Source organism: Symphalangus syndactylus, chromosome 13 (genome assembly GCF_028878055.3).
Source record: "Symphalangus syndactylus isolate Jambi chromosome 13, NHGRI_mSymSyn1-v2.1_pri, whole genome shotgun sequence".
NCBI lineage: Eukaryota > Metazoa > Chordata > Mammalia > Primates > Hylobatidae > Symphalangus > Symphalangus syndactylus.
Genome location: NC_072435.2, coordinates 127,496,542 through 127,518,300, shown reverse-complemented (window position 1 = coordinate 127,518,300; position 21,759 = coordinate 127,496,542). Strand labels below are relative to the sequence as shown.

At 52.4% G+C, this 21,759-nt stretch overlaps 1 protein-coding gene across 6 annotated transcripts; it reads right to left on the bottom strand.

The window, feature by feature from the left end:
• Nucleotides 1-4,687: 4,687 nt before the first annotated feature.
• PUS1 (pseudouridine synthase 1) lies at nt 4,688-20,456 on the bottom strand. 6 transcript variants are annotated; one of them, XM_055237089.2, is made up of 6 exons: nt 19,459-20,456; nt 19,120-19,348; nt 16,689-16,826; nt 9,605-9,707; nt 6,579-7,270; nt 4,688-5,036 (listed from the first exon to the last, which is right to left on the bottom strand). In XM_055237089.2, the coding sequence occupies exons 1-6, from the start codon at nt 19,530-19,532 to the stop codon at nt 4,989-4,991; spliced, it is 1,284 nt and encodes a 427-aa protein (XP_055093064.1). In that variant the 5' UTR covers nt 19,533-20,456; the 3' UTR covers nt 4,688-4,988. The 6 variants fall into 6 exon arrangements, with proteins under 6 accessions (XP_055093064.1, XP_055093065.1, XP_063471321.1 ...); XM_055237090.2 differs by having other exon boundaries at nt 19,124-19,348; nt 19,459-20,136; XM_063615251.1 differs by having other exon boundaries at nt 20,020-20,096.
• Nucleotides 20,457-21,759: the final 1,303 nt, after the last annotated feature.

Sequence of the window (21,759 nt, the reverse complement as noted above, 5' to 3'; positions counted from 1 at the left end):
CTCAGGAGACTGAGAGAGAATCACTTGAGCCCAGGGAGGCTGAGGGTGTAGGAAGCCGTGATCATGCCACGGCACCAGCCTGAGTGAGACTCTGTCACTCCAGCCAGGGCAACAGAGCAAGACTCCATCTCAAAAAAAAAAAAAAAAAAAAAGAAAGAAAGAAAAGAAAAAGAAAGTAAATTAGTGGTTGTCAGGGACTGTGGGGAGAGGATAGGCAGTGACTGCAAATGAATGTGGGGTTTCCTTTTTGGGTTGATAAAAATGTTGTGAAATGAGATAGTGTTGATGGTTACACAACTTTATAAATTTACTAAAAGTCACTGAATGATATACTTTAAAAGGGTGAATGTTATGGTATATATGTGAATTATGTCTGAATTTATTTTTTTAAAAAGAAATGTGGGCTGTGAGGTAAAGTGATGAATGCTTAACTTTAAACACACTGAAAATTTTTGGCTGGGCACAGTGTCTCTTACCTGTAATCCCAGCACTTTGAGATGCTGAGACAAGAGGATTGCTTGAACACAGGAGTTCAAGGCCAGCCTGGGCAACATAGTGAGACCTCACCTCTACAAAAAATAAAAAATAAATAAACTGAAATTTTTAAAGAGAAAACAATTTGGCTATAAAAGGGAAGAGACAGAGGGAAGGTTGGAAGGGGATATTAGGTGGATAACAGAGGGGAGTGATTTTGCATGTTGAAGTGCTGTGAGGCAGTAGACATGCTGACGGTACGAGAAAAGACAGAGTCAAAGTGCAAGGTCTGAGAAGGCAGGAGAAAGATGACGGGGAAACCATCGAGGGCATGGGCACTAGAGAGGGAGACCTCTTCCACTGCAAAGCAGGAAGTGCAAGCCTGGGGTGGGATTCAAGAGGGTGGGAAGTGGCATTTCCTGGCCCCCATTCTCTCATGGAGTGGGAGTGACCCACCTGCTGAGAGCATGGGACAGTGGTCACTGGGGTGAGGAGAATGGAGGCAATCAGATATGCTGGTGAGAAGACACTGACTTAGAGAAGTGTCATGGGACTGTCTGCCAGTAGAAACTCCGGGTGACTGTTGAAATGGCAGTGACGGTGGACACAGAGCACACCACCAATCACATTTGCCCTCATTATCATAAACGAGCATCAGAAGGCTGGCAGTTGGTTGGGCGCAGTGACTCATGCCTGTAATCCCAATACTTTGGAAGGCAGAGGTGGGCAAATCGTTTGAGTTCAGGAGTTCAAGACCAGCCTGGCCAACATGGTGAAACCCGGGCTCTACTAAAAATACAAAAATTAGCTGGTCATGGTGGTGCCTGTAGTCCCAGCTACTTGGGAGGCTGAGCCACAAGAATCACTTGAGCCCAGGAGCTGGAGGTTGCGGTGAGCTGAGATCGCAACACTGCACTCCAGCGCAGGTGACAGAGCACCACTACAAAAAGAAAAACAAGGCCAGCAGTTGGGTAAAACCATGGCTAGGGGCATTCATGCCAAGGCACTGTCTCAAGGAGGCACAGAATCCTGGAAGTGGTGGACTATGGAATCCAGGCAGGGGCAGCCAGGATGAAGCAGCTGAAGAAGAGAGGAGTTGGTGATGTGAGGTGTTGACTCAGCCATCAGTGCAGGATTCAGGACACAAGTCACAGGTGGTGCTGCCCAGTGGCAACACAGGGCACCACGACACAACGGTTTCCATCCTCACTCACACTGAGAAAACCATACTCAACTCCCCACCTTAGGACTCCCTGCTTCATCCCCAGGCATGAAATACTGAGTCCAGGTAAGTGAAATGATGGGTTTAGCAAATTTTTCAGACTGGCTGTTCCAACGAGAAGCTATTAAGTTTGGTGAAAATCAATTTATCACTTTTTTCTTTCACTTTTTGCATCTTAAGAAATCTTTGGCCCAGGTACAGTGGTTCACACCTACGATCCCAGCACACTGAAAAGCTGAGGCAGGAGGATCACTTGAGGCAAGGAGTTTGAGACCACCTGTGCAACATAGCAAGACTCTGTCTCTTAAAAAAATTTTTTTTTGTTTTTGAGACAGAGTCTTGCTCTGTCGCCCAAACTGGAGTGCAGTGGCGCGATCTCGGCTCATTGCAACATCCACCTCCTGGGTTCAAGCGGTTCTCCTGCCTCAGCCTCCCAAGGAGCTGGGATTACAGGCGCCTGTCACCACGCCCAGCTAATTTTTTGTATTTTTAGTAGGGACGGGGTTTCACTATGTTAGCCAGGATGGTCTCGATCTCCTGACCTCATGATCCGCCCACCTCGGCCTACCACAGTGCTGGGATTACAGGCGTGAGCCACCGCATCTGGCCAATTTTTTTTTTTTTTAATTAGCCTGGCATGGTGGTGCGCCTGTAGTCCCAGTTGCTTGGGACGCCAGAGGATAGCTTGATCCCAGGAGGTGGAGGCTGTAGTGAGCTATGATCACGCCACTGCACTCCAGCCTGGGCAACGGAACAAGACCTTGTCTCAAAATAGAAAAAAAAGAAAAAGAAAAAGAAACCTTTTGGCTACCACAGAGCAGTGAAAACATTATCCCGTGTTTGCTGGAGATGCATTACCAGCCTTGCAAAGGTTCACGCATGCTTATATATACACGGAACTCTCCAGAAGAAGCCACAGGGCACTAGTGAGAGCAGTGGCCTCTGGACAGGGATACTGGGAATTAGAGAATGAAAGGCAACTTCCCTTTTTTATACTTTTTTATTTCCTTCCATATATACATATTATTTTAAAATGTCACATACCCCAGGATCATCAAAGGTGATTTAAATGGGTCACCCAGGCCCGGCATGGTGGCTCACGCCTGTAATCCCAGCACTGTGGGAGGCCAAGTCGTGTGGATCACCTGAGCTTAGGAGTTCGAGACCAGCCTGGCCAACATGGTGAAACCCCGTCTCTACCAAAAATACAAAAATCAGCCGGGCGTGGTGGCGGGCACCTGTAATCCCAGCTACTCCGGAGGCTGAGGCAGGAGAATCGCTTGAGCCCAGGAGGCGCAGGTTGCAGTGGGCCGAGATCACGCCACTGCACTCCAGTCTAGGCAACAGAGCGAGACTCCGTCTCAAAAAAAATAAAAATAAAGTCCTGTCTATCCCAGGTAAAATTAACATGCTTAGAACCAAGCTCCTGCTAGTTCTCCAAACCCACTCCTTTCCTTGTCTCCCGTTCCAGTTAATGGCCCAGCTCATCCATCCCTCAAACCCAAAGCCCAGTGGGCCTCACACCTGCACTCCCTGGCTCCCAAAACGGTGAGCCCCACTGCTCCTCTGGCCAAAATCCCTAAAACCGGCTCCGCTCTCTTGGGCACCCCACACCCTGAGAGCTCACTGCCTGAAGCATCTCCCAATCCCACCTGTCCTGCCCCGCTTCTCACACACGGTGTCCACTGCGTCATGGGCACGTGCATGTGTGTCACTCACGCACTGCTGGGGCGACAAGTGCCTGTGCATTAGTCACAAGCGTTGTTGGCACGTCAGGCGCATGCGCATTAGTTGTCTGCACCGCTGGGGCGTCAGGTGCTCGTGCATTGGTCACGTGCGCCCATGGGCTGCAGGCTGGGAGGCCGCCCACGTATGCACAGCACTTCCACCGCTGAGCCCCTCCCTCGGCTCCTGGCAGCCCGCCGGCCAAGGATCCCCTGCTCCTGGCTAACACAACGTGTTTTGTTCCACGCTAAGCGCCACTTCAAAAGCAGTCTTCCCCAGCCTCCCTTGCAGCTACGAACGGCACGGGACGCACCTGTGACCAATGACGTGAAGCAGCTGCTGGTGGGTCTTCCAGTAAGCTCCACTAAGGGCCTGTTCCGCCATGCGCCCCTTCCTTCTGCCCTCTGCCCCAGCCCCCACCCACCTGGCACCGGGACAGCGCCGAGGCGAATACCGACCTGCAACCAGGGCAAAGGCTGCATGCACGGGGCTGTCTAGGAAGAGAAGCCCGGGGCGGCCACCCCTCTCGGGAATGCCGCGGGTCAGCGGGGCCCCTGCTTCAGTGCCCTCCACAGCCCTGCCTCGGCCCCACCCTGCAGAGTGCAGGACGCCGGTTTTTTTTTTTTTTTTTTTGACGGAGTTTGGCTCTCTCACCCAGGCTGGAGTGCAGTGGCGTGATCTTGGCTCACTGCAATCTCCACCTCCCAGGTTCAAGCGATTCTCCTGCCTCAGTCTCACTACCACGCCCAGCTAATTTTTGTATTTTTAGTAGAGACGGGGTTTCTCCATGCTGGTCAGGCTGGTTTCAAACTCCTGACCTCAAGTGATCCACCTGCCTCGGCCTCCCGAAGTGTTGGGATTACAGGCATGAGCCACCGCGCCTGGCCAGTTTTTTGTTGTTGTTGTTGTTGTTATTGTTGTTTTTGAGTGCAGTGGCGATCAGGGGGCAGCCTCGACTTCTCCAGACTCAGGCAGTCGTCCCACCTCAGCCTCCTGAGCAGCTGAACTACAGGGCACGCCGCCATGCCTAGCTAATCTTTTGCAGAGACGCGGTTTCACCATTTTACCCAGGCTGGTCTGGAACTCCTGTACTCAAGCAATCTGCCCACCTCAGCCTCCCAAAGTGCCGGGATTACAGGCTGAGCCACCTCCTGGGCCTGCCTCTTTTGTTCAGCAGTATCTGTTCTCAACAGGACAATATGCTCTGCTCATCTCTGTGGACAAAAAAGATGTTAAAAAAGACTAAGAAAAAGGCAAACCAAGGACTGACTAAGCAAAATTTGTACTTGTTTAATAAGAAAATCACTTCTTTAAAAAAATAGTTCTTTACATGCTGAGGTTCATCTATGCAATGCAAGAGCTGAAAACAGATTCGAGAAAGGCTGTTCCTACAAGGAAAGGTCCTGAGGTTACAATGCCAGGCCACATCTGCCAGGCAGGCCTGAGAAGCCATGGCCAGGAAAACATGGCTGCAGCGATCCCAGCTTCTTGCTGCCCACAGGGGTGGCACACCTGGGCACACACTGTGAGCTGCTCAGAGGCACTCTGGTGGGCAGCTCCCATTGTCTCAGTCAGTGTCTCCGTCCCCTTCGCTGCCTTCCAGGGGACTGGGCACCTGCAGAAGAAGACCACATGGAGAATGAGAGGCAAGCACTCTCTCCACTGCTCCTGAATGCCCAGAGGTGCCCTCGACAGGCTCGGCACAGGAGCCTTGCCCCCGCCACTCCCTCATCAGGAGCAGAGGCTGGTGTTTGTTCTCGGTCATTCTGTTAACCAGGTCAGGAACCTGACCAGTGAAAGCCAAGGGCTGGGGACACTAGAGGGGCCTTTGTTGGGCTCCTTCACATCCTCACAGGCCACACTGACCACAGGGGAAAATAAAATGGGGCCATTTGGAAACTCAACAAATGCAGGTGCCTCGGAAGTATATATGCCTCTCATCAGTAGAGTCCACAGCAGTCCAATCTGGCCCCGGCCAAATCAGCACCTGTGCTGTATTTAGCCCGCACCGGGCTTGGGAAAAATTAACTACCAGCACTCAAAAAGGGGAAGATTTCCCATACCAGTATGCAACGCTGGTTCCCCTTGACAACGTTTAAGCATGCGGTCACTGTCACATTCCAACATGGCCACCACCAGCTGCCACTGAGCCACGAGTACCCCCTTCAGATGGAACCAGGGCTCCGGCCACTGCTGGCCCCCCACTCCCTGCCGTCCCTGGGCTGGGGGCCTCTCATTGCCCCATCTATAGGACTGCTTGCCAGGCGCCTGGCCCCTTGCCTGCCCACCTTACCTCCCTGGGGCCTGCACACAGTTGAATTTGCCACCCAGGTATGCAGGAAGGACTCTCTTTTCACAGATATCTAGATGACAGGAAGAATCTCCCTGAGCCCTACCTGGGAATGTCACCCTTTGAAACCTCACTGGGCCACCATGAAAGAACTCGGGCTGGCCGGGCGCAGTGGCTCACGCCTGTAATCCCAGCACTTTTGGAGGCCAAGGCAGGTGGATCACAAGGTCAGGAGATCGAGACAATCCTGGCTGACACGGTGAAACCCCGTCTCTACTAAAAATATAAAAAATTAGCCAGTAGTGGTGGCGGGCACCTGTAGTCCCAGCTACTTGGGAGGCTGAAGTAGGAGAATGGCGTGAACCCGGCAGGCGGGGCTTGCAGTGAGCCAAGATCATGCCACTGCACTCCAGCCTGGGCGACAGAAAGACTCAGTCTCAAAAAAAAAAAAAGAAAGAACAAACTCGGGCTTTGGGGACATCTCTCACCCCAGAGCAAAGAACTAGAATGACATTTTCATTCACTTAGCTTTTAGCTTCTGCACCTACAATCCTGTATGTTCCGGTTCTAAGCTACATTCCACAGCTGTCTAGCCACTGATTACGCTCTGTGCCAGGTCCATAGTAGGTGTGCTGGCAGCAAGCCTGACCCTGGGACAGTACTCCCAGAATCTAAAAGCACCCGGTGGGGGAGCAAGTGGGTGGCGCAGGCAGGCAGACAAAGAACATCTCAAGACCGCCTGGCCCTGCTCCTGCAGCAGCTGTGTGGCCTTGGGGGAAGTGACACACTTCTCTGTGCCTCAGCTCACTCCTCTGTACAATGGGAACAATGTGGGCCTGCTGAACACTGCTGGGACTATGCCCCTACCTTGGCGCCTGTGCCAGCTGCCGTGAGAGCAGTGGCACTGAAGTTGTGGACGGGCAAGGTGCTCAGCCACTGGGCCATGGAGCGTTCATCCCGCTCGGTGCTGATGATGGTGGGGTAGATGTGCTCCTCCTTGAAGGCTGCGACCTTGCCCTCCTCCTGCACCCAGTCCAGCGGCTCATGCAGCCCATCGTTGCCAAAGCGCTGGTTGTACTTCTCGAAGTGCACCCTCTCCAGGACCAGGCCAAGTCCCGGCGCCTTGGGCACGTCCACCTTCTCTGAGCCCCAGCTGCGCTCCAGCACACTCTCAGGGGCATAACCCTTCACGATGGCCACCACCAGGCCGACCATCTTCCGGATCTGATGCATCATGAAGCTCTGGCCCTTCACCCTGATCACCGCAAACTCCAGGCCCTCCCGCACAAAGGGTTCCTCGCAGTACATCTCCAGGATGTAGCGGCGGGCACTGGGCTCCTGTGGCCCCTTCTGCGAGGTGAAATTGTGGAAGTTGTGCGTGCCCTTGTAGCAGGCCAGGAGCCTGTTGACCTGCTGCAGCGTCTCGGCGCTCAGGCGGTAGGTTTCATCCTGCACGTCCCGGTCCTTGTGCGCAAAGGCAAACGTGGGCAGCAGGTAGCAATAGGTCCTGGCATCACATCTGTTCTTGGAGTTAAACCCGCCCGTGACCCGCTTCAGTCCTAGTGGGGAGGTGGTCAGGGAGAGGAAAGGCAGGTGAGAAGCGCCTGAATGACCAGGGAGCGGCCTGAGCACAGTGTGAGCCCCAGCGTCTCTTTACCCAGAGCACCGACCAAGCTCCAGCAAGCATTGGCTTCTCTGGGGACGGGGCAGCCACAGGGTGGGGAACAGGCACAGGAGGATGGTGGGCAGGAGGGACAGGTGCAGCGCTCTATAAGGTGACTGAATTTACAACCATTTATTGTAATTTTCCAATAGCGAGAAGATACGGAATGTTTCCAACACAAAGAAATGATACATGCTTGGAGTGACGGATATATTATGCTAATTGCCCTATTTGATCGTTACACATGACTGGAAATATACATAATTCTACATAACTATGTATAATTATTATGTGTGAATTTAAAATAATAAAAGCAGCCGGGCACAGTGGCTCACGCCTGTAATCCCAGCACTTTGGGAGGCTGAGGTGGGCGGATCACCTGAGATCAGGAGTTTGAGACCAACATGGTGAAACACCGTCTACTAAAAATACAAAAATTAGCCGGGCATGGTGGCGTGTACCTGTAATCCCAGCTACTGGGAAGGCTGAGGTGGGAGAATCGCTTGAACCCAGAAGGCAGGTGGAGGTTGCAGTAAGCCGAGATCACGTCACTGCACTCCAGCCTGGGCAACAGAACAAGACTCCGTCATAAAAAATATAAAAATGAAAACAGGCCGGGCGCGGTGGCTCACGCTTGTAATCCCAGCACTTTGGGAGGCCGAGGCGGGCGGATCATGAGGTCAGGAGATCGAGACCACGGTGAAACCCCGTCTCTACTAAAAAAAAAAATACAAAAAATTAGCTGGGCGTGGTGGCGGGCGCCTGTAGTCCCAGCTACTTGGAGAGGCTGAGGCAGGAGAATGGCGTGAACCCGGGAGGCAGAGCTTACAGTGAGCCGAGATTGCGCCACTGCACTCCAGCCTGGACGACAGAGCGAGACTCCGTCTCAAAAAAAAAAAAAAGAAAAAAAAAAAAAAAAATGAGAACAAAAACTTAACAGTGGGTAAAATCAACAGGGATTACTGAATCCTATTTATGACTCACACATAAATGTTCATAGTGGCTTTACTTCTAACAGCCCAAAACTGGAAATCACCCCGTGTCCATCAGCAGGTAAGCGTATAAACAATCCGTGGCACACCCACAGAGCGGACACCCCGCAGCAATGAGAAGGAACAGACTGCTGACATACACAACAGCATGGATGAATCTGAAAATAATCAGGCTGTGGGCCGGGCGCAGCAGCTTATGCCTGTAATGCCAACACTTTGGGAGGCTGAGGCAGGTAGACTGATTGAGCCTAGGAGTTTGAGACCAGCCTGGGCAACATGGTGAAACCCCATCTCTACAAAAAAATAAAAATAAAAATTCAGCCGGCTGTGGTGGCGTGTGCCTGCAGTCCCAGCTTATAGGTTGAGGCGGGAGGGTCCCTTGAGCCCAGGTGGCCGATGCTACAGTGAGCTGTGATCACACCACTGCACTCCAGCCTCGGCAACAGAACAAGACCCTGTCTCAAACACTTCTCTCCAAGCAGACCAGTCAGGCAGACAACAGTTCTGTTTTCTTGGGATGACACCAAAACAAAAAGGAAAAGAAAACAGAGAGCAGGACGACAGATTCACGCCCAGCCACACCTATCATTACATTAAATATAAGCGGCTTCTGGGAGGCCAAGGCAGGAGGATCACTTGAGCCCAGGAGTTCAAGACCAGACTGGGCAACACAATGAGACCCCATCTCTACAAACTCAGAAATGAAGTGTGGTGGCATGCACCTGTAGTCCCAGTTACTCAGGAGGCTGAGGATCACTTGAACCCGGGAGGCGGAGGCTGCAGTGAGCCACGATCGCACCGCTGCACTCCAGCCTGGGTGACAGAGTGAGACTCTCTCAAAAAACAAACAGAATAAACGAATGAACGAATGTATGTATGTAAATTGCCTGTACCTGCCACTTAAAAGGTAGACAGTCACATTTTAAGGAGGCCTAAAAATTCCATTTATCAGTCCTGCCATAAGAGGGAACAACTGTTCACTTTAACCATGAATTTAGATTTTCACATCCCGTGTTTGCTTAAAACAAGGCGCCCGTGTAGCAACAAGCACTGCAAAAGAGCAGCTTTCTACTCCTGTCTAGTTGCTCCCATTTCTGAAGGTCAGAACCAGCTGCAAAGCAACTCTGACTACACTTCTGCATCAGAGACAGTTGGAAAAGGCAGGAGCATGCATAGCCTCGTGTCTCTGCAAGACCATCTACAACCAGGTGTGTGGCCTCCTGCACTGCAAGGCTTACCCAGAATCCGAATGTGAGAGGGAAGGTGGCTGTTGATCTTTTCTAGAATGTCGTCAATCAGCCACACCTTCAGGGATACCACCTGGCCAGCTGCTGACACACCCTGTAAAGAAAGCAGAACATGTGACGGAAGGTGGGTCCCTCGGGCCTTGCACGCTGATCTCTGAGACAGAAGGACTACGCGGATCTTATGTCGTTTCACACATGAATTCTGCTGTTAAAAATGCATCTGGAGGGCCGGGCGTGGTGGCTCATGCCTGTAATCCTAGCAATTTGGGAGGCCGAGGCGGGCGGATCACGAGGTCAGGAGATCGAGACCATCCTGGCTAACATGAAATATTAGTCTCTACTAAATGTATTATTAGTCTCTACTAAATGTATTTTTAATCTCTACTAAAAATACAAAAAATTAGCCAGGCACGGTGGCGGGAGCCTGTAGTCCCAGCTACTCGGGAGGCTGAGGCAGGAGAATGGCGTGAACCCAGGAGACAGAGCTTGCAGTGAGCCGAGATCGCGCCACTGCACTCCAGCCTGGGCGACAGAGCCAGACTCTACCTCAAAAAAAAAAAAAAGGTATGAAGATCTGACTCCCAAGGATTGGGGAAAAGAGAAAACACAACTTAGAACCAAGAGCAGAGTAAGGAGGAGGTCCCCACCTGAGTCAGAACAGCAGTGGCCCTGGGGGAAAGGGAGGGGCCGTCTGGAGACAGGCAGTACGTACACAGGTAGGTACACAGATAAAAACTGATCAAGTTTACACTTTAGCACACTTTACTGTTTGTATATTACACCTCTTTTTTAAAGTAAGTTTCTAAAGATTTTTTGTTGGGTTCTTTTTGAGACAAGGTTTTGGTCTGTCACCCAGGTTGGAGTGCAGTGGTGCCAATCTTGGCTTACAGCAACCTTGACCTCCTAGGTTCCAGCAATCCTCCCACCCCAGCCTCCCAAGTAGCTAAGACTACAGGCAGGCACCACGATGCCCGGCTAGTTTTTAAATTTTTTTGTAGAGACAGGGTCTTGCTATGTTGCCCAGACTGGTCTTGAACTCCTGGCCTCAAGTGATCCTCCCACCTCAGTCTCATAAAGTGCTGGGATTACAGGTGTGAGCAACCATGCCCGGCCAAGGAGATCATTTTCGATTAAAGGAAGCTCAAGAGACATGACAACTGAATGCCACTAATGATCTTAGATTAGATCCCGGACCAATTAACAAAAATAAAAGGCATGTCACATCAAAGACGCTGAAGAAAACAGAAAAGACAGTTTCCTACTTTAGACAACATGTTAGATGATGGTCCTCTATCAGGTTGAATTTCACAAGGGTAATAATTGATAGTGTGAGGTTGCTGAAGGATGTCACAGTCCCTTGGAGACTCATGCTAAGATGTTTCAGGGTAAAGGATGATGATGTCTCCAACTTACTCTCAAATGGTTCGATTTTAAGATAGAAAAAGGCCAGGCACAGTGGCTCTCATTCATAATCCCAGTACTTTGGGAGGCTAAGGTGGGAAGATTGCTTGAGCCCAAGAGTTCAAGACCGGCCTGGGCAACAGAGCAAGACTCTGTCTCAAAAAAGGTAAAAAAAGATAAAAAAAAAAAAAAAAAAAACCAGGCCAAGTGCGGTGGCTCACGCCTGTAATCCCAGCAATTTGGGAAGCCCGGGCAGGTGGATCACCTGAAGTCGGGAGTTCGAGACTGGCCTCACCAACATAGTGAAATCCCATTTTTACTAAAAATACAAAAAATTAGCTGGGAGTGGTGGCATGCACCTGTAATCCCAGCTACTCGGAGGCTGAGGCAGGAGAATCACGTGAACCTGGGAAGTGGAGGTTGCAGTGAGCCGAGATTGTGCTGTTGCACTCCAAACTGGGCAACAAAAGTGAAACTCCATCTCAAAAAATAAAAAAAAATGAATTAAAAAAAAAAAACACAACTATGACAATATGGCAAAAACCTAGCTTTGGTGAATCCGGGAAGACTGTGGGTGCTCATGGCATTATTCTTAAGACTTTTATGAAGGTATGAACTCTTCTTTTTTTTTTTTTTGAGATGGAGTCTCGCTCTGTCGCCCAGGCTGGAGCGCAGTGGCGCAATCTCGGCTCACTGCAAGCTCCGCCTCCCGGGTTCAAGCCATTCTCCTGCCTCAGCCTCTCCAAGTAGCTGGGACTACAGGCGCCTGCCACCACGCCTGGCTAATTTTTTGTATTTTTAGTAGAGACGGGGTTTCACCGTTTTAGCCAGGATGGTCTCAATCTCCTGACCTCGTGATCCGCCTGCCTCGGCCTCCCAAAGTGCTGGGATTACAGGCGTGAGCCACCGCGCCCAGCAGTGTGAAATTTTCAAAATAAAAAGTTGGAAAGAGTAAAATAAATTGTTGAGATGTTCCACTGGCCAGATCCACACATGGAACGTGACAGAATGAAAGGAGCTGTTCTGAAACAAGATGACTTTAGGTAAATACACAACAGATTTCAAAGACTTAGCACCAAAAAAGGGAAAGAAAATACATCTCATTGCCAACCACTCTGTACTGACAAGAAGTTGAAGTGAGAATATCGGAGACATCCTGTGGGGATAGGGACAACAGCTGAGGGACACCTGGTATCTCTGGGATGTCCTATGTCTCGCTGTGGTGATGGCTGCACAGCTCTGTGAATATACTGGAACCACTGAACTGTATACTTTTTTTTTTTGCCAGGCTGGAGCTCAGTGATGCAACCTCAACTCACTGCCACTTTCGTCTTCCATGTTCAAGAGATTCTCGTGCCTCAGCCTCCCAAGTAGCTGGGATTACAGGTGTGAGCCACCATGCCTGGCTAATTTTTATATCTTTAGTAGAGATGGGATTTTGTCATGTTGGCCAGGCTGGTCTCGAACTCCAAGCCTCAAGTGATCCGTCCACTTTGGCCTCCCAAAGTGCTGGGATTACAGGGGTAAGCCACCACACCCAGCTTGAACTATACACTTTCTTTTTGGTTTTTTTGTTTTGTTTTGTTTTGAGACGGAGTTTCACTCTTGTTGCCCAGGCTGGAGTACAATGGCACGATCTCAGCTCACTGCAACCTCCACCTCTCGGATTCAAACGATTCTCCTGCCTCAGCCTCCTGAGTAGCTGGGATTACAGGCGTGTGCCACCACACCTGGCTAATTTTTGTATTTTTAGTAGAGACGGGGTTTCGCCATATTGGCCAGGCCAGTCTCGAACTCCTGACCTCAGGTGATCCGCCCACCTCAGCCTCCCAAGGTGCTGGGATTACAGGCGTGAGCCACCACGCCTGGCCTGAACAGTACACTTTCAATGAGTCAATTGTACAAGAATGAATTATATTTCCTTTTTTGCTTTTTTTTTTTTTTTGAGATGGAGTCTCACTCTGTCACCCAGGCTGGAGTGCAGTGGCACCATCTCGGCTTACTGCAACCTCTGCTTCCCAGGTTCACGCAATTCTCCTGCCTCGGCCTCCTGAGTAGCTGGGACTACAGGCAGCCACCAACACACTGGCTAATTTCTGTATTTTTAGTAGAGACGGGGTTTCACCATGTTGGCCAGACTGGTCTTGAATTCCTGACCTCAAGTGATCTGCCCGCCTTGGACTCCCAAAGTGCTGGAATTACAGGCGTGAGCCACCACGCCCGGCCAAGAGTGAATTATATTTCAATAAAGCTATTTTTAAAATCTGAAACAAAAACAGAATGTTAAACAGCAGAAATACACACACACACAAATAACAGGCCGGGCGCGGGGGCTCACGCCTGTAATCCCAGCACTTTGGGAGGCCGAGGCAGGCAGATCACCTGAGGCCAGGAGTTCAAGACCAGCCTGATCAACATGGAGAAACTCCATCTCTACTAAAAATACAAAATTAGCCGGGCGTGGTGGCACATGCCTGTAGTCCCAGCTACTCGGGAGGCTGAGGCAGGAGAATGGCTTGAACCCAGGAGGTGGAGGCTGCGGTGAGATCACACACCATTGCACTCCAGCCTGGGCAACAAGAATGAAACTCCGTCCCAAAAATAAATGAATAAATAAATAATACGAATGTTAAACTGTTACTGTGTTTTCATCTGAAGGGCAGGGCACTCCGGTGTGACCATGTCGGCCTCATGGATTTACTTCTGCAGGTTTCCCAATACAAGTGAGAAAACTATTAGAATGAAACCATGTCTCTAATAACAGCAGAAATAAAAATAAATACAAGGACCCTATTTTGAAATGCTCTCTTCATCAGCTTGGACAAATTGTTACTTTTCTTCTTCCCTGAAAACAACCAGAGAGCTGTAAATGGAAGAATCAAAAAGAAAATGAAAACAGTAAGACCCACAGAACTCTCTACCTTGAGCCACAGATGCATCACCCCCACCCACTAGGAGTGAACTTGTGGATCCCTCTTTGTGTTCTCCCCTCTATACGATGGCTCCAGTATGTGTCCATGGATCCCCAGGGATCTGTGTGCCTTTGAAACTAGGTGTTTGTGGGAATAAGAGCCATAGCTTTATTCAGATTCCCGGAGGATCCTGACTGGTAAAAAGTTATGTCTCTGATAGACCCCCAATGCCTTCAGGCAGCCTGAGAGCCGTGTTACAGAGCCAGGCACTCGGAAGAGCAAGGATGACAGGTATCACATTCACTGAGGCCTTATACGTGCTACAGAAAAGCCATCTGTTCTCTCCAGCTCTGCTGTCCCTGTCTGCCAAATGTTGGGTTGTGGGCGGTAAGCCACCCAGGTGCCGAGGCAAGAGACTGAAGGCACGAGCTGTTCCAGTGTAATAAAGAAAATAATTAGAATAAGAAAAGTTATACTAGAAATAGGACATAGATATGATTATATATGAATGTTATCAATCATTAGTTTGTAGTATTACTCTTTACTATTATAATAATCTCTGTTCTATAATTATAACCTAGGAAAAACCAGGCCATACAGAGTCAGGAGCTGAAGGACACTGTGAGAGGTGACCAGAAGACAAGAGTGTGAGCCCTCTGTCACGCCCAGATAAGGGTTGCCTGAAGGCTCCTCGAGCTACTGGTAGTGCCAGTGCCTGGGAAGGCACCTGTTACTTAGCAGACCGGGAAAGGGAGTCTCCCTTTCCCCAGGGTAGTGAGAGAACACTCTGCTCCACCACCCTTGTGGGAGGCCTGACATTACCCAGGCCTGCCCGCAGTCCTCTGTAGGCTTAAACACCTCCCTCTGGTGCTGTGCTTCAACGGTCACGCTCCTTGTCCACTTTCATGCTCCAACTGTACACCTGGCTCCTCCTTTTAAGTTCTTAGAAGATAGCAGTAGCACAATTAGTGAAAGTATTAAAGTCTGATCTTTCTGATAAGTGCATAGAAGAAATGCTGACGTATGCTGTCCTCCCTCTCCGCCTCAGCTACCACAAAGGGAAAGGCCCCCGTCCAGTGGACACATCACTCGCGTGACCTTATCAATCCCTTGAGATGACTCACACTACTTACCCTGTCCCCTTGCCTTGTATACAATAAATAGCAGTGCGTCCAGGCATTTGGGGCCACTACCAGACTCGGCCCATTGGTGGTGGTGGTCCCCTGGACCCAGCTGTCTTTCCTTCTATCTCTTTGTCTTGTGTCTTTATTTTTCTACGATCTCTCGTCTCCGCACATGAAGAGAAAACCCACAGGCCCTGTAGGGCTGGACCCTACACTGGGTCCCTCCTTAGAGACATCCCCATTCCCTGTGGCGGGCCACTCTGTGCACATCCAATCCCATGGTTCAGTCCCAAGCACAGGAATGTGGCGTCACAGGACCACTTGGCACGTGCTTCCACACAGGCCAGCAGCAGCGTCCAGGGTGGACGTGCAAACCAATCAGAAACAGGAGTACTCAGCCTTGTGGTTCTGAAGGAACAGTGCTGGGTCACCAGCCCCATGCAGCTGAGACCACATAACAGGTCCAGGGTGGTGGAGATATGATGAGTGTGGACTTAGCATACACACAAAAACATATTACATTTATCCCATGAAGAGATTTTTATATGGATTACACGCTGAAATGAGGATATCCTTAATATACTGTTTATAATACAGTGAATTATTCATTAATTTCAAGCCAGATGTGGTGGTTCATGCCTGTAAATCCCAGTACTTTGGGACGCCAAGGTGAGAAGATCACTGGAGCCCAGGAGTTTGAGACCCCTGAGCAACACAGCAAGACCCCATATTAAAAAAAAAAAAAAAAAAAAAAATTTAGCCAGGCATGGTGGAGTGCCTGTCGTTCCAGTGATACGCTTTTGCTGTGTCCCCACCAAATCTCATGTTGAATGGTAATCCCTACGTGTCTAGGGAAGACCTGGTGGGAGGTGACTGGATCATGGGCGCAGTTTCCCCCATGCTGTTCTCGATAGTGAGTGAGTTCTCACAAGATCTGATGGTTTATAAGGGGCTCTTCCCCTTACCCTCCTCACTCTCTCGCACCTGCCGCCGTGATCTAAGTTTCCTGAGGCCTCCCCAGCCATGTGGAACTGAGTCAATTAAACCTCTTTTCTTTATAAATTGCCCAATCTTGGGCAGTTCTTTATAACAGTGTGACAACAGACTAATACACCCACCTACTCGGGAGGCTGAGGCAGGAGGACTGCTTGAGCCCAGGAGTTTGAGACTGCAGTGAGCCATGGTCATGCCACTGCACTCCAGCCTAGGCAACAGAATGAGATCCTGACTCTAAAAAACGAAAGAAAAGAGAATGTTGCATCATACAAGTGTGGCTCTCTGCCTTTGCAGCCACACAATCACATCCGCCTCAGAGTGAGCCTGACTGGAGGGTCGAAGGCAGACGTTGCGGCCGCCACCGTGCCACCTGCAGGAATGTGTGTCCCTGAGAACAGAATCAACACAAGAGAAAGAAAAGACCAGAGAAAGCACAGAGTCCCACTGGCAGGGAGCATCTAGATCCAGCTATACCTGAGCTGACCAGGATCCCGGATGTCTCACCTGCATAAGGCGTAGGCTAGTTTGATTTGCTCATCATATGTGCTCAGCAGCAGCACAACGAGCCAGAACACTGAGCTGGAAAGTGGGCCACGTGCTGCTCAAAGCAGCGGGGGAGGGGCAGAGAAGGCCGCCACCCACCTTGTCTGTCCGGGCGCAGCGCTGGAAGGACATTTTCCTCATGTCCTCGCCATGATTTTCAGGAATACAGCCTGACCGGACGAGGGCGGACACCAAGTCATCTTCAATTGTTTTGAATTGTGAGGACCCAACATTCCTCTGGAGAAAGGAGACAAAAACAGGTTTTATATTTTGCAGACAGGGGTCGCCACGATGTTGCCCAGGCTGGTCTCGAACTCCTGGCCTCAAGCGCTCCTCTGGCCTCCTGAAGTGCTGAGACTACAAGTGTGAGCTGCCACACTCACGTGAAAACACTGTTTTCTGCTCACTTGTCCCGGGCCCGGGCTGCTCCACACTAGGGGGTGGGTAGCATGGAATGGAATCAAAACACAGGTTTGATTGAACCTGGGCATACACCTACTTCCACAATCTGTCAGTTATGAAATCAGTGCCGTGGGTGCTACCTATACTTAAAAAAGAAAACATCGGATATAAAGTAATCCATGGCCAGGTGCAGTGGCTCACACCTGTAATCTCAGCACTTTGGGAGGCCGAGGAGGGTGGATCACTTGAGGTCAGGAGTTCGAGACCAGTCTGGCCCACATGGTGAAACTCTGTCTCTACTAAAAACACAAAAATTAGCCGGGCATGGTGGCGGGCTCTTGAGGTAGGAGAATCGCTTGAACCTGGGAAGTGGAGGTTGCAGTGAACCAATAATGTACCACTGCACTCCAGCCTAAGCGACAGAGGAAAACTCTGTCTCAAAAATAAATAAATAAATAAATAATAAATAATTAGTCAGGTATGCTTTTAATCCCAGCGACTCAGGAGGCTGAGGCAGGAGAATTGCTTGAATCTGGGAGGCGGAGGTTGCAGTGCACAGTGGTTGGCCAGGCTCGGTGGCTCACCCCTGTAATGCCAGCACTTCGGGAGACGGAGGCAGGAGGATAATCTGAGGTCAGGAGTTCAAGGCCAGCCTGACCAACATGGTGAAACCCCGTCTCTACTAAAAATACAAAAACTAGATGAGCATGGTGGCGAGCGCCTGTAGTCCCAGCTACTCGGGAGGCTGAGGCACAAGAATCGCTGGAACCCAGGAGGCGGAGGTGGCAGTGAGCCAAAATCCCGCCACTGCACTCCAGTCTGGGCAACAGAGCAAGACTCTGTCTCCATAAAAAAAAGCAATCCATTACTTAAAACTTTCACCATAAAAGCTGTTATAACCGCCAAAGTTAAGCATTAGTTTCTTAAACTTTTGTTTCAGTCAGACACTGCATGAACTTCTGTGGATATCCTTAAAGATGTTTATAAAGAACACAGAACTGGGCAAAGCCACAATGTTAACTACAAAAAGGAACAAAAGGAATGTCTACCTGAGGCCAGTCGCAGTGGCTCATGCCTGTAATCACAACACAGGGAGGCCGAGGCAGGAGGATCGCTTGAGCCCAGGAGTTCAAGAGCAGCCTGGGCAACACAGCGAGACCCCATTCCTATAAATAATAAAAAACTTGGCTGGGCGCGGTGGCTCACTCTTGTAATCCCAGCACTTTGGGAGGCCGAGACGGGCGGATCACGAGGTCAGGAGATCGAGACCACGGCGAAACCCCATCTCTACTAAAAATATAAAAAATTAGCCGGGCGTGGTGGCGGGCGCCTGTAGTCCCAGCTACTCGGAGAGGCTGAAGCAGGAGAATGGCATGAACCCGGGAGGCGGAGCTTGCAGTGAGCCGAGATCGTGCCACTGCACTCTAGCACTCCAGCCTGGGTGACAGAGCGAGACTCCGTTTCAAAAAAAAAAAACAAAACTTAGCAAGACTCCATTCCTGCAAATTATAAAAAAATTATTCAGGCCGTGAGGTCAAGGACACTTACAGTCCTCGATGCTCGGAAGGCTGAAGTGGGAGATCTCTTGAGCCCAGGAGGTGGAGGCTGCAGCGAGCAGCGGATGCGCCACTGCATGCCAGCCTGGACCACAAAGGGAGACCATGCCTCAAAAAGAAAAAAAAATACGCCTACTTGAATGTACCCAGACCCTCTACCCTCCAGAAAAGGAAGTGGGCTGAGGAGAGAATCCTCACAACTTTAATACTTAGCTCTCTCTGTCCCCTTAACGCACACGACAGCAGGCTCTTCTGAGCTGCCCTGTGCTGTCCACTGTTCTCAGCACCGAGCATCAGTACACCTAGCTCATCTTCACACCCTACTTAGCAGGTGCTGTGAGCACTCCCACCCTAAAGATGAGAACTCAGGCACACAGCAAGTGAACCCCGCCCCAGATCACAGTGGTTAGCGGCAGGGCCGGGCCTGATGGAAGGCAGCAGGAGCTCGCGTGCAGCAGGACCAGTGAAAGCTGTTTGGGCCTGCACCTAAATCCTGCCGGACCCACCGCTTCCCCGGCGGCCGCACCTGCACCTAAACCCCGCGGGACCCGCCGCTTCCCGGGCGGCCACACCTGCATGCCGTGGTAGCCCTTGCCCGAATAGGCCATGAGCAGCACGATCTTGCGCTTGGGCAGCTTCCCGCGCCGCTCCTCGTCCCCGCCGCTCTTGAGCTTCTTCGCCGGATGCTCTCCGTCCTCCCAGACGCGGACGCCCCCGGCCCAGCCGCTGCAGGACGTCCGGTCCAGGGGGCGCGCGGATCTGGCGGGCAGCGGCTCCGCGTTCCCGGCCATGCGCGGCGAGCTGCGGAGAAGGGCGGCGTGAGCGGGGGCCCGGTGGGCACCGGGCAGGGTGGACTGGGGTGGGCTGGGCTGGGCGGGCATAGCGGGGTCGCCCGGCGTCGCGGTCATTACCAGGACGGACGCGGTCCCAGGCGCAGGGTCCACCATCCGCAAGCTCCCAACAGCGCGCGAAGCTGGAGGCCCATGCGCAGGCTACCAGTGCACCCGACCCCGCCCTGATGCCCGACCCCTGACCCCCAGTGCCCCAACCCCGCCTCTGCCGACCCCTAACCTCTCTCGGACCCTGACACTGCAGCCCTGTTCCTGCTGACCCCTGACCTCCGGGAAACCGGCGCCCCAGGCCCTCTCCAGCTAAACCCTGACCTCTCGGACCCGCACACCCCAAGACCGCTCCTGCTGGCCCCTGACCTCTCGGACCTGGACGCCCCAGCCTCGCTCCTGCTGACCCATGACCTCTCAGGCCCCGCGCCCAAGCCCCGCCTCTACTGCCTCCAGACCGCCCCGGGACCCTGACGGATAAACTCCAACGTCCCCTGACGCCCAGGTTAACCTCTGACTTCCCCAGCCTCTTCACCTCCCGCCCCGCCCGGCGGGCTTTCCTCGGAAGTCGAGGAGACCCGGGCCACCCGCGTCGGGACCAGAAAGGCTCGCTCCGTGACAGGCCCCACTCACGACGCGGCTGACTGAGCCGGAGCCGGACCACGTGGGCGAAGGCGGAAGTGGAACGACGGGCTGCACGGCGGCCGAGCGCGGACAAAAATTCTTCGGGAGAAGAGGCGGGGCGGGGGCAGAGATGGGGGGTGATGGGGGCGGAGATTGGGGGGTGGGGGCGGGGTGGGGCGGGGATTGGGGTGTTGAGGGCGGGGCACCAGGCCCTCTTGCATCCGGCACCGGGGCCGCGCGGCGAAACGTGCGAGCAGTGGTCGCTCCGCCGCCGCCTCCCGGGTGCTGTCGCCCGCCCAGCGGAGCAGGGGAAGGGCTGAGCGCACGCTGGCCCCGCTCCTCTCCGTTGCCGGGTCCGCTTCCACGGGCTCGGCCCCCAGACCCTCAGTGGCACCCGCCCTGTGCGGCCCTCGTGGGGCCCCAGCCCCGCTCCCCGTCCCCGTTCCACAGACCCTGGGGCGCAGGGGCGGCTCCGCCCTGCCCTTCACCCGCACGATGGAGGGGTCACCGCTCACCGCAGCCGCCGCCTCCGGGCTCCAGCGGTCCTCGCAGGCGCGCGCTACCACGCTCAGCTAATTTTTTCTTATTTTTTATAGAGATACGGTCTCCTGAAAAGTGGCCACTCTTTTTTTTTTGGGGGGGGGGGGTGGCGGAGGACAGTCTTGCTCTTTCGCCAGGCTGGAGTGCAGTGGCGCGATCTCGGCTGGGGATCTCCGCCTCCCAGGCTCAAGCGATTCTCCTGTCTCAGCTTCCCGAGTAGCTGGGACTACAGGCGCGCGCCACCACGCCCGGTTAATTTTTTTGTATTTTAGTAGAGACGAGGTTTCACCATGTTAGCCAGGATGGTCTCGATATCCTGACCTCGTGATCCGCCCTCCTCGGCCTCCCAAAGTGCTGGGATTACAAGCGTGAGCCACGCGCCCGGCCTTTTTTTTTTTTTTTTTTTTTTTAAGAGACCGGCTCACTATGTTGCCCAGGCAGATCTCGAACTGCTGAGCTCAAGGGATCCGCCCGCCTCCCCTCCCGAAGTGCTGGGATTCCAGGTGTGGCCACTGCGCCCACCATTTCCTTGCCTCCTCTCCCAAGCTTGCCCTCCTGTCTCCTGCTTTCCCTTAGACAAACTCATATGGTCCTGGGCCCGCCCGCGCAGATAATCTGGCATAATCTCAAAATCCTTAATCCCATCTCTGGGGCCACAATTCAGCCAACCACAAGCTTGAATTTGGGGAATGAGCCATGGAGGTGTTGGGGAGAGCGTGTTCCTGGCAACGCAGGGCCAGGAGGCAGGAGCCAGCCGTCTGCAGCAGCCCCACTCCCGCCCTCCAGGGGCTGCATCTCCTCCTCCAGGTGAGGACTCAGTGGGGCCTGGGCACTGTGCCCACCTGGAGTATGCAGGTAGAGAAACTACAGGGCTGCATGGTGACTGGAGGGACTGATAGGAAAAGAGGACCAAGGGGTCCAGGGCCAGGATGTGTGGGGCCTCGTGGGCCACCGAGGACTTGGCGTTGGCTATGAGTGAGATGGGAGCCCCAGGGATCCGATCTGACACCCCTTCCTAAGGGGCACTCAGTGGGCTGCGTGTGGCTTGTGAGGAGCTGGTGGCCGAGGCAGGAAGGGGAGGCAGGAGGGAGATGCAATTGTCCAGCTGGGAGGGTGGCTCACCTGTACTAAGTGACCCCCCCAGGAGGGCACCCCTCCACCAGCCCAGGCTCCAGGACTGAGGTGGGGGGGTTTGGACAGGCACCCAGG

Bases quoted from the DNA above. Each gene is read 5' to 3' on its own strand.
- PUS1 (XM_055237089.2), bottom strand. From the start codon at position 19,532: ATGGGCCTCCAGCTTCGCGCGCTGTTGGGAGCTTGCGGATGGTGGACC. The intron at 19,349-19,458 runs GTAATGACCGCG...CCTTCTCCGCAG, and splicing joins CTGGGACCGCGTCCGTCCTG to CTCGCCGCGCATGGCCGGGA. The intron at 9,708-16,688 runs GTGGGTGGCGGC...CTTTCTTTACAG, and splicing joins GCTGCGCCCGGACAGACAAG to GGTGTGTCAGCAGCTGGCCA.